This window comes from Mesocricetus auratus, unplaced genomic scaffold, assembly GCF_017639785.1.
Source record: "Mesocricetus auratus isolate SY011 unplaced genomic scaffold, BCM_Maur_2.0 Super-Scaffold_100003, whole genome shotgun sequence".
Taxonomy (NCBI): Eukaryota; Metazoa; Chordata; class Mammalia; order Rodentia; family Cricetidae; genus Mesocricetus; species Mesocricetus auratus.
The window spans coordinates 48,181,277-48,193,416 of record NW_024429188.1 but is presented as its reverse complement, the minus strand read 5'-3'; the positions used below and the strand labels follow the sequence as shown (position 1 = coordinate 48,193,416).

Genomic DNA, 12,140 nt, shown 5'->3' with positions numbered 1-12,140 from the left:
CTTACCCCTCCCATTTTTGCTGAACCCCTAAGGGCTACCTTCATGTTTACTGATTTTTATGTTTATGGATCCACTGAATTTAATGGGGACTGCTTGCATAAAAATGGGTGGGAGGGATGAATTAGTGGGGCATGAGCTAATCACCACTACAGAAAAAGACTCTCCCTCCCCCAGTATCCATTAAGGCCAATAGTTCCTAAGGGAGGGGATGAAGCTCTCTAAGCCTCTCCCCTATTTTTGCTTTTAAGGGACAGGGTCTCATTAAGTTTTCCAGAATGACAACCAATTCATGGACTCAAGCAACTCTCCTATCTCAGCCTCTAGTGTAGCTTGAAGTACCAGCACATTTTACATCCAGTACTTCAAATTTTTAACACAAGGAACAGTACTCAATTGCCCAACTTGCCTAATCTAGATCAGAAGGCAGAAGACTTCTATAAAGGACCAGACAGAAAATAGTAATAGCTTTTTAGTCACATGGACCCTTTCATAACTGCCTATTTTGTAGCTTGGAAGCAGACGTAAATAGTAAGTGTATAAATACATGTGTGTGGCCATGTGTCAAAGTTTTATTTATAAAAATAAGCAATGAAAGGCTGGGAATGTAGCTCAACAGTACAGTACTTGCCTAGCATGTGCAAGGACCTGGGTTCCACCCAAGCATCAAAAAGAACCAAGCAACGAGCCAAGCAGATGATTTGGCCTCCAGACCAGTTTACCTATTCCTGATTCAGAAGTGCATTTAGTCAACATATCACAGAACTTCACACTTCCTTCTCTGAAAAATGTGAGAATAGACAAATTTCCAAATTCAGACTATTTCACATTTTTAAAACGCTGTACAATGTACATATATTTACCTAACACTCTTGGAAGCACCTCTTTGGGTTTTTTAAGCACATTAGAATCTCTATATTGAGATGCAGGCATATTCATAAACAGAATTTTTTAAAAACTAAAACTAGTCTACTATTACGTAAATTTTGCTTTTAGAGTTTTGGCAAAAGTGAAGATTCAGGGATAATGGAGGTTTACTTATCTATTTCCTCCCTTTCTACATTACCCCTCCCTTTCAGACAAATTGAAGATATTTGGGGAAGGGGGGGGAAATCAAGCAAGGAATGATTTGTTTCTAACAATCTTAAGGTAAAATACACCATTTGTTTCAGTTATATAGACTCAGGGCCAGATAGCTCCATATACTCAGTGTTGAGCCACCTGAGAAGTAGAGTCACCAACCAATTCTATCTGGTTTAACCCTATAGAATTTCAAGAGTGTTAAACATGAACAGTCACAAAGCAAGTTTTGCTATCAGTTTAGGCCAGGGTTTGGCAAACTTTAGCCTATGAGACAAGTATGGCATACAGCCAGTTTTTAGAAATTTTGAGCCAGGCATGCCTTTAATCCCAGCACTCGGGAGGCAGAGGCAAGCAGATCTCTGAGTTCGAGGCCAGCCTGGTCTAGAGCGAGTTCCAGGGCAGGCTCCAAAACAATACAGAGAAATCCTGTCTCGGAAAAAAAAAAGAAAATTTAACGTGCAAGGTTCATTTACATAATATCTAAGGTGTTTTCATGATGCATAGGATGAATAAGACAGATGACTAGATTAATAAGCATAAAACTGAAATTTTCATTTACTGTCTAACTCTAAAGAAAAAGTTTGTTGACGTCTGGCCTGGACAGAACACTTTTACTAAATAAATGAATGTTTTATAACATGAAATTTAAAAGTCACAAGACTGAAACCAGATGTAGTCGTGCACATACTTTTAATCCCAGAACTCAGGAGGCAGAGGCAGGTGATATAAGTTTGAAGCCAACCTGGTCTACATAGTGAGTTCTAGGACATGCAGGGCTATAGAGGTACCCTGTCTTATAAAATGAAAATAAACTGGGCAGTGGTGGCACATGCCTTTGATCTCGGCACTCAGGAGGCAGACACAGGCAGATCTCTGTGAGTTTGATGCTAGCCTGATCTACAGAGTAAGTTCCAGGACAGGCTCCCAAGCTACACAGAAGATACAGGGAAAAACTCTGTCTCAAAAAGAAAAGAAATCCATCAAAAGAATGGGGATATGGATCATTGATACAAAAGTTGCCTACTGTTTATCACATCCTGAGCTTCATCAACACTGGAGGAAAATATGACAATATTAGAAGGTAAAATCAAAAATGAAAATGGCTTTGGACATAACTCAGTTGGTAGAGTTATTTGTCTAACATGAAGGGAGCCCTGGATTAATTCCCAGCACCACATAAGCAGATGTGGTAGCAAACCCCTGCAATACCTGCACTTGGGAAAACAGAGGCAGAACGAACAGAAATTCAATATTATTCTCTACTATGTATGTAATAAGACCAGGCTGAGATACACTGAGACCTCATCTAAAACACAACAATACAAGTATACAGACTGAGTGGATTATATTTATGGAAATTACTACTACTACTACTACTACTACAGGAAAAGAAGCACTGGGCGTTGGTGGCATAAGCCTTTAATCCCAGCACTCGGGAGGCAGAGGCAGGCGGATCTCTGTGAGTTCGAGGCCAGCCTGGTCTACAGAGCGAGTTCCAGGACAGCCTCCAAAGCAATACAGAGAAACCCTGTCTCAAAAAACAAACAAACCAAAAAAAGAAAACAACAAAAAAGAACAAAAAACGAAGCAACAAATACTGAGGAAAAGGAAACCATGAGTTAGAAAGAGAGAAAAGGGGGTGGACATGGGGGAGGAGTTTGGAGGAAATGGGGAAATGATAGTAATTATAACCTCAAAAAATAAAAATAATTTAAAACAACTGAAAATGTCACAACTCTTGGAGATAAGAAATGAACACAATAGTCCATAAATTAAAGGGGGGGCAGCTTCAGCAAGATAGCCCATATACAGAATATTTACTCATCAATAGGCGTTAATAACAAATCTACATCTACTCACATTTGCCCACATCTGCAGGGTAGAAGGGTCAATTTTATATAACTGATTAAAGTTACAGTACACAATGGCATCCTCTGGTAGCCCGTACTGGGAACGGGTGGTTACAATAATGGTACGGGGAACCTCCTCTCCAGTTGCAGCCTTATTATTGATCTATAATGACAAAAAGAACATAATGATTACATTTAGAATTAACACAGGCCCAAGGGAATTACAGATATAACTCAGTTGGTCAAGGACTTGCCAAACATGTAAGAAGCTCTGATTTTGATTCAAGTACTACATAAACAAGACATAGTAGTACACATCTATAAATTTAGCACTGAGGAGATGGGGGAAGAAAGATCAAAGATCAAGATTTGATGCTAGCCTGGACTATATGAGAGCCCCACCCCAAGGAAGTCTTCCCAAAAGAGACTGGCCAAGGGATGTGGGGGTATATCCATATAATAGTGTTCATCTAGAATGTACAAGGCCCCCCAGGTTTCACACACACACACGTCCTCTCACTATGTAAACCAGGTTTCGTCTCACACACACACACACACACACACACACACACACACACACACACACACACACACACACACACACACACACACACACACACACACACACACACACAGACAGAGATGTCCTCTCACTATGTAAACCAGACTGGCCTAAAACAGTCAATAGTCTGGTCTCAAACAATCATCAGACAGGCTTCCCAAGTGCCAGGATTACAGCAATGTGCCACAATACCTGGCTTTTTTTGTTGTTGTTGTTGTTGGCTTTTTGTTATTTAACACAGGGTCTCATTATGTAGCTTTGGGTGGCCTGGAACTTGCTATTTAGACCAGGCTGACCTCAAATTTGTAGGCAGGCAGATTTCTTATGACTTTGAGACTGGCCTGTGATTAAGACATGAGCTCTAAAGTAATTCCATTTGCTTAAGGATACAAATACAAGCATTACACTGCACTGCCATGAACAATGTAACCCCCAATACTACAGAAGAGCACAGGAGACAAATACCAATGAGTATGGAAAGAGAGACTAGAAATTAGTGCAGGAACTGGTTCTTTTCTCAAGACAGGGTTTCTCTGTGGCTTTGGAGGCTGACCTGGAACTAGCTCTTGTAGACCAGGCTGGCCTCAAACCCACAGAGATCCGTCTGCCTCTGCTGGGATTAAAGGTGTGCGCCACCAACGCCCAGGCTGGGCCAGGTGATTTTCAAGACACAAAGGTACAAAAGAGCCAGTTTCCAAGGAGCTCATTTACTCCTCTGTAAAGTGGAGTGGTTATAAGACTTAGAGGAGCCGGGCGTTGGTGGAGCACGCCTTTAATCCCAGCACTCGGGAGGCAGAGGCAGGAGGATCTCTGTGAGTTCGAGACCAGCCTGGTATACAAGAGCTAGTTCCAGGACAGCCTCCAAAGCCACAGAGAAACCCTGTCTCAAAAAACCAAAAAAAAAAAAAAAAAAAAGACTTTGAGGAAATGATTCATGTATGGTGTACCTGTGTAGTTGCCAGTCCATTGCTAATACTGAACCCATTAATTGTTATCTGAATCTGTCCTCTGTTAATCATTTCAATAACTGCTTCTGCAATCGTGTTCATGGGAATGACAGGCATATTAAGAGCTGTGTTACTGCTGTCTGCATTGTCACCTCCATCAGGACATTTCATCTGAAAAAAGAAAAATCAATGAGACAAAAATGCATTATAAGAAAAAACCTCAAATTTAGTGCATGTCAATGACAAATACTGATTCAGTTCTGACCTTGACAATCTTCACATCTGGCAGACTATCAAGAAATGCTTTGAGATCGATGCCATTCAGAACTATCCGATTGTCATAAATGTGCCCATTGGATTTAAAATCAATGACTGCTTTTTTCTAATGGGACAAAAGTTTCAGATATGCCTTTCAGGGTCATTATGAACAATAACAAAGGGAAAAATGAACAAATACAGTTCTCTGAATTCCCCCATACCATTGTTTTCTTCCTACCTTCAGGTGAGGGAACATGTTAGCATGATCGCCAATGAAAAACGTATGGGGCATGTAAGCCAATTTCTCAGAGTACTGCTCTGCAACTTCAGCCGGGGAAGTTTCCTGATCAGTGATGATATAATCCATGAACAGTGCACCACTAGTCCCAGGGTATCCAAGCCACATCGCCTAAAAGAAAACCAACCATAGCCAGGCATTGATGGTGTACGCCTTTAATCCCAGCACTCAGGAGGCAGAGGCAGGCCTATCTCTGTGAGTTCGAGGCCAGCCTGGTCTACAAGAGCGAGTTCCAGGACAGCCTCCAAAACAATAGAGAAACCCTGTCTTGAAACCCCCCCCCCCCAAAAAAAAACAAAACCTTTCATCCATCTGGAAACCCACCAAATTACTGGATTCTTTTATATAGCAATCATTTCCCCAAAATGGTTTATTTTATTTATTTACTATTTTTTGAGACCCCCCCCCTGCCTCTGCCTCCTGAGTGCTAGGTAGGCCTGCACTACCATCACCAGACTCCAAATTTTTTTCCAAGAGGATCATCATCAAAGGCTCCCGAATCATATATGTAAATAAATAAATGCAGGAGGCTGACTTCTTAAGCCAAGAGTATCCTTATAAGTTATAAGGTGTTCTTCAAATATATTAGACAAAGGAACTATTTATATAAAACCATGAAATGCCTAACTCCATTGACATTGTTCTAACCTGTAGGCACTGGGTTCTACACTGAAAATCTATCCTTGTCCATTCCAAGAACACTTTTAAAATCAAAATGTCTATCCTGTTGTTTTCAACAACAGTTAGCCAGAACCAAAAACCACTGTCTTTTTAGTCCAAACAACTTTGTAAATTATTACTCTTACCTGAATAGGAGCTGGCCTGAGAGCAAACAGCTCATTTCGAGCACCCTTGGTATACCCATTCATATTTACAAGGATGTGAATTCCATCCTGGTGGATTCGGTCAGCTGCTTTTCCATTGCACGGAATCTAGGGAATAGATAGTAAGAATTCAGAGACTTAGATGCAAAAGAGATGGGCAAGCTGGGTACAGTGGCTCACTCTTTGTTTTAATCCCAGCACTTGGGAGGTAGAAGCAGGAAGATCAGGAGTTACACACCAGCCTCAGCTACATGAGACCCTATCTCAAACAAGCAAACAAAACAGGAGATGAGAACCATGTCAAAGAACTAAATTAATAGAGGCAAGCAACATAGGGTTTAGCATAATAGCATCAAAGCATTACAGAAGTAGAAAATAAAGGAAACAAGCTTTCCTTCTACATTTAATGGATTAGCAAAAGGGTTACAGAAAGGAGCTAGTATTTAAAATGGGTAAGTCTGTCCTTCAGCCAGTTGCTATGCTCACTGAAAACCTGTAACCCAATACCCCCAAACTGCAAGCTTTTCCAAATAGCCTGAGAGGCATGCATATATCCATACCCAGTTTCTCAAGGTCTACCCCTATAAAACCAGCTTATCACTTTATAGCAAGACAGAAATTTTTTGAAGTGTTTTATGTGCTGTTCATTGGGAAATATGCTCCAACCTCAGGGACACTAACCACTAGTGACTAGGCTTCGGTTATTAACTTAGGAACCTAAATTCAGAAGTATATTTGAAAAAAGAAAGAAAGAGAAACACACACTTGCCTATGGGATATACCAAAGTTTTTCCATTCCCTGTCCTAAACCATTATGAATATCAATAAGAAGCCGTAATACCATAACCCATTGGATTTGTCTGATTGAAAGGTTTTTTGTTTTTGTTTTGTTCTGCCTGAGGGCTCATTTTTGGCTGAAAAGCATTTCTATTCACTCTGCTTTTGAAGTAACCCACTATCATCTAGTATCCTTGTTCCATGATTTATAAAATGGCATTTCAGAGGTTCGGGCAGAGATTGTCTCCCTGAGACAGAGAGGGCCCCACTAACGCTAGCTGGGTGGCTAAGTGTCCTTTTCATAAAGGATAGATGAACCCCGATTCATTCTGCACTTCATAAGAGGTATGCCACTTAGATAGCAGACAAATGTCCTGCCTCCACATTTACTCTAGAGTGTGATTACTTCAGCAGAGTTAAACTCTTTCGTATTCTGCAACTTTCATATGAAAAAACATGAGACTCACGGAGCAGCTAAAAGAGTTTGTACCTATATCTATATTCTATAATATTTTGCTGTATTTTCACTGTTAAAAAAATAAAATGGATTTTCAAAAATAAACACGAGACCAAGCACATAGTTACAAGCCTTGAAGCCAAGCATTCAGGAAATCTGAAAATCATGAGCTTGCAATCAGCCAGAGATCAATACTTAAAACTCTGCCTCAATCAATCAAATCGGTCAGTCAATCAATCAACCAATCACACAGGATCTCAGTGGAAAATGGTATAGAGGACTAGAGATAACTCAAATGATAAGAGTGCTTCCAATGCAAGCAAAAGGACCGAAGTTTGGATTTCAGCATCCACATAAAAAGCCAGATGTGACCACACAGTGCACCTGGAAACTCAGGTCCGTGGGGGTTAGAGACAGGAGGATGAGCCAGGTTCAGTGAGAGACCTGAGTGACAGAGCAAGATCTCCACAGTTGACTGGGTCTGGTGGCATTCACCTTTAATCACACAATTTGGGAGGCAGAGGCAGGTAGATCTGTGAGTTGGAGGCCAATATGGTCTACAGTGAGTTTAGCTGACATACAGAACAGCCAGAGGTATGTAGAGAATATGCCCTATCTCAAAAAAACAAAAACAAAAACCCAAGGCTGGAGAGATGGCTCAGAGGTTAAGAACACAGGCTGCTGCTCTTCCAGAGGTCCTGAGTTCAATTCCCAGCAACCACATCATGGCTCACAACCACCAGTAATGAGATCTGGTTCTCTCTTCTGCCATGCAAGCACCTGCAGAACACTGTATGCCTTATAAATCAATAAACCTTAAAAAGTGCCTCCTTTAAAAAAAATCCAACATACTACCCTGACCAGCATGTCAACCTGTTTGTACACCTACTATGTGCACACTATCACATATACCACATTCACATATACATGTACATATGCCAAAAATGTAAAAAGAACCAGGGTGACATATACCTATAATCCTGGTAACTGAACTGAAGAATATACTGACTGCCTAGTGAGATCCTATCACAGAAAGGGGTGCAGGGCTAGAGTGATGGCTTGGTGGTCAAGAGCACTTGTTGTTGCTCTTGAAGGGCTACATGTAGAACTCATGTTAACTACCCATATGGTAGTTAACAACCATCTGTATGCAACTCTTGAGTTCCAGGGCATCCAACTCCTGACCTCCAAAAGCACCAGCACATAACATGATGTACATACATGGTACACATATACACAAGAATAACACTCATACAGATAAACCTTTAACCCCAGCACTCAGAAGGCAGAGGCGAGAGGGTCTATGTAAGTTCCAGGACAGCCACAGGACTGTTACAGAAAAGTCCTGTCTTGAAAAAAATAAAAATGAAAAAAATTAAGGGGAAGAGGAAGCATTGTGGTGCGAAAAAAAATTAAAGGAGGAGGCATTGTGGTACACGCCTTGGGGTAGGCGGGGACAAGCAGCTCTCTAAGTTTGAACTCAGCCTGATCTACACAGATAGTTACAAGCCAACCATGGACACATGAGCCTACAAACAAACAAATGGATATACAAATAATTAAAAGTAAATAAATGAGGGAAGAGGGCCATCAAAGTGCCTCACATTTGTAATTCTAGCACTAAGGAGGCTGATTTCAAGGCTACCCTAGGCTTCACAGTGGGAATTTACAGGCAGTTCTGATTACATGGGTGAAGTTCTATCTTAGAAAAATAAAAAAGCTGGAAATGTAGCTCAGTTGGTAGAATACTGGCCTACCTAGTATGTACAAAGTCCTGGATTCAATGTCCAGAACTGCATGAAACTCCTCCCGGCAAGGCCAGCCTGGACTACTTGAGACCCTGCCTCAAAAATCAAAGCAGAAGACCAGGCTACAAAAGATACTGGTATATAAACTTTGTTAAATAAGACTAATCTCCAAACCTATCTAAAAAAACTTCAATTATTTACTTATTTATTTACTGGTTATTTGAAACAGGATCTCCCTATGTAGCTCTGGCTGTCCTGGAACTGCTAAGTATACCAGGCTGCCCCCAAACTCACAGCAATCTACCTGCTAAGAGTCACACCAACCCTGGCCTGAATTGTTTCTGAGGCAGACCTTGAACTCTATGTGGACAATGGCCTTAAACACGATTCTTCCGTCTGTCTCTACCTCCAAAATGCCGAGATTATAGGTGTAAACCACAACACCCAATTTATGCAGCACTAGGGTTTTGTGAATAATAGGCAAGCACTGTACCAACTACTGAGCTATTTCCCTAATCCAATTATATTTAGAGATGTATGTTTACATGCAAATATAGGCATTCATATTCATATCTAAGTGTATAGTTATTTACTAGTCACCCATGTGACTAATAGAACCTACAGAAAAAGACTATATACTCAAATTTAATTCTCCCATAGGTTTCCATTTTAATTCATCATTAAACTTAGAGGAGCCAGGCAGTGGTGGCGCTTGCCTTTAATCCCAGCACTCGGGAGGCAGAGGCAGGCGCATGCGGATCTCTTGTGAGTTCGAGACCAGCATGGTCTACAAGAGCTCGTTCCAGGGCAGCCTCCAAAGCCACAGAGAAACCCTGTCTCCAAAAACAGAAAACAAAGCAAAAACAAAAACAAAAAAGAAAAGAAACTTACAGAGGAAAAAATAAGCTAAAAGCAGAAACAAAAGCAAGCAACTAATAGGGCATGGAGGCTGAAGCATTAAGATTACTGCAAATTCAGCCGGGCGTTGGTGGCGCACGCCTTTAATCCCAGCACTCAGGAGGCAGAGACAGGCGGATCACTGTGAGTTCGAGGCCAGGCTGGTCTACAAAGTGAGTTCCAGGACAGGCTCCAAAACAATACAGAGAAACCCTGTCTCGAAAAACCAAAAAAAAAAAATTACTGCAAATTCAAGGCCAGCCTGGTCTACAATGTAAATTTCAGGCCACAGAGATGGGCTTTTGTGCTGCTATTTTTTTTAATGAGATGGGGGTCTCATGTAGCCTAGGCTGGTCTTAAACTAGCTGTTTGGTCAAGGCTGGCTTTTCAAAAAAATCTTGACACCACTATTTACCCTTATTGACTTTGTTCAATATGTACTATTATTTTGTCTTTCCGGGCGGTGGTGGTTGCACGCCTTTAATCCCAGCACTGGGGAGGCAGAGACAGATGGATCTCTGTGAGTTTGAAGCCAGGCTTGTCTACAGAGCGAGTTCTAGAACAGGCTCCAAAGGTACAGAGAAACCAAAAAACAAACAAAAAAGCATCTTGTCGAGTGCAGTCTCAATGCCTAGGAAAGTTATACATCAAATAGTTATACCATATTTCTATTTTATGTGCAACTTAAATGTCATGCCAAATATAAATGTAAATGGCCAAGGAAATAAGGACAAACTGCCAACATACAGTGGCCAGTTTAATACTCATCAAAAACTATAATTGAGCCGGGCGGTGGAGGCGCACGCCTTTAATCCCAGCACTCGGGAGGCAGAGGCAGGTGGATCTCTGTGAGTTCGAGGCCGGGCTGGACCGATAGCCTCCAAAACAATACAGAGAAACCCTGTCTCGTAAAAACCAAAAAAAAAAAACCCTATAATTGTAGAAGCATGAGGCCCTCCATTCAATTCCTCATTCAATAAACCCCACTTTATCAATAATTTATCTTTCAAATTTATCCAAAATTTAAAAATGGGAGAGACAAAGGCACTTGCTGTGCTTGCAGAGAACCTGCATTTGCTCCCAACACCCATGTAACACCGTGTGGAACTGCAAGTCTGAGAGATCTGACACCATCTTCTGACCTCCTTGGGCACCTGTCCTCACACATGCACATACCCACATACTATACCAAACACATACACTTAGTATGAAATCTTAAGATCTTAGAAAAAGGGACAGTGTTTTGCCTACCTGAGAAAGATCAATGAAATGATTGGCTTCTGCCATCACCTTCACTCGGAAGTTTGTACCATCATCTGGGCTCAGGGCATAGCAGAATACCTGAACGGCAGAGAAGGGTGTTAATAACCTTGGCTCCAACCTTCTCAAGATAGTGAGCTTCACACCAATGACAGGGTAAAGTCACCAAAAACTATGCTTACCTCAAACTTATCAGGGTTGTGCATGCCTGGAATAGACTGCATAAGGTGAGAAGTAGGGTGATTCCCAAAGTCAGAACTCACATATCCCACACGCAATCGTCCATCACTGACTTTCAAGTCTTTTGGATGTTCATATGGTGGTTTATGAAGGACATTAATCTACCAAGAGAATACAATATTCGTTAGTAAAGTCAAGCCATATGTAAATTTTTATCTTAAAAAAATTAGTAACGGGCAGGGTGGTGGTGGCGCACGCCTTTCATCCCAGCACTTGGGAGGCAGAGGTAGGCGGATCTCTGTGAGTTCAAGGCCAGCCTGATCTGTTCCAGGACAGGTTCCAAAGGTACACAGAGAAACCCTGTCTCGAAACCACCCCCCCAAAAAAATGATAACAGGGACTGGGGATGTAACTCGATTAGTAGTGCGCCTTGCCTAGCATGTATAAAGCCGTAAGGGTTTCGTCCCCAGAACTACATAAAAAACAGGCAATGATGGTACCCATCTTTGATCCTAACCATCAGCAAATGAGACATATGGATCCCTGAGCTTGAAGCCAGCCTGGCCTATACACTGAGTTCCAGGCCAGCCAGCGTGACACAGTAAGACAAAGCAAACATCAACAAAAACTAAATGGACATGTTGGTGTACTCCTGTGATCCCTGCAAATGGGAGGTGGAAGCATAAGGGATCAGAGGTTTAAGGTAATTCTCAGCTACAAAGAGAGTTTAAGGCCAACCTGGTATACATAAGACAGCTTTTAAAAAATTAAGTAAAATAAATGAAGATAGAGATCTAAAATCATATAAACCCCTAACTATGAAAATTTTGACAGCAAACTTCATTGAATTCATGTGATCCCTTTGATGACCCCAAGGAAGGTCAGCAATTGTTATGATAGTTGCTTCATACCTAAACTGTTCTGAGGCTTATGAAACAGCCTGAACAGACTTCTGAGTGAAGAAATGTGGATATAGTATGGTTATTTTAGGTAATTCTACAG

At 41.3% G+C, this 12,140-nt stretch overlaps 1 protein-coding gene across 3 annotated transcripts in view; it reads right to left on the bottom strand.

Annotated features, from left to right (window-relative positions):
- The window catches only part of Ogt (O-linked N-acetylglucosamine (GlcNAc) transferase), a 41,050-nt gene that overhangs the window by 5,169 nt on the left and 23,741 nt on the right, over positions 1–12,140 (bottom strand). For 2 of the 3 annotated variants that reach the window (XM_040744261.1, XM_040744262.1), the window contains exons 13-19: positions 11,141–11,299; positions 10,950–11,039; positions 5,802–5,927; positions 4,936–5,106; positions 4,705–4,821; positions 4,440–4,610; positions 2,941–3,093 (exon numbers count right to left, since the gene is read on the bottom strand). In XM_040744261.1, coding sequence (XP_040600195.1) covers positions 2,941–3,093; positions 4,440–4,610; positions 4,705–4,821; positions 4,936–5,106; positions 5,802–5,927; positions 10,950–11,039; positions 11,141–11,299 — 987 coding nt within the window. Of the gene's footprint in view, positions 1–642; positions 779–2,940; positions 3,094–4,439; positions 4,611–4,704; positions 4,822–4,935; positions 5,107–5,801; positions 5,928–10,949; positions 11,040–11,140; positions 11,300–12,140 lie in introns of those variants that run through there. The other variant, XM_040744263.1, reaches the window with a different exon arrangement.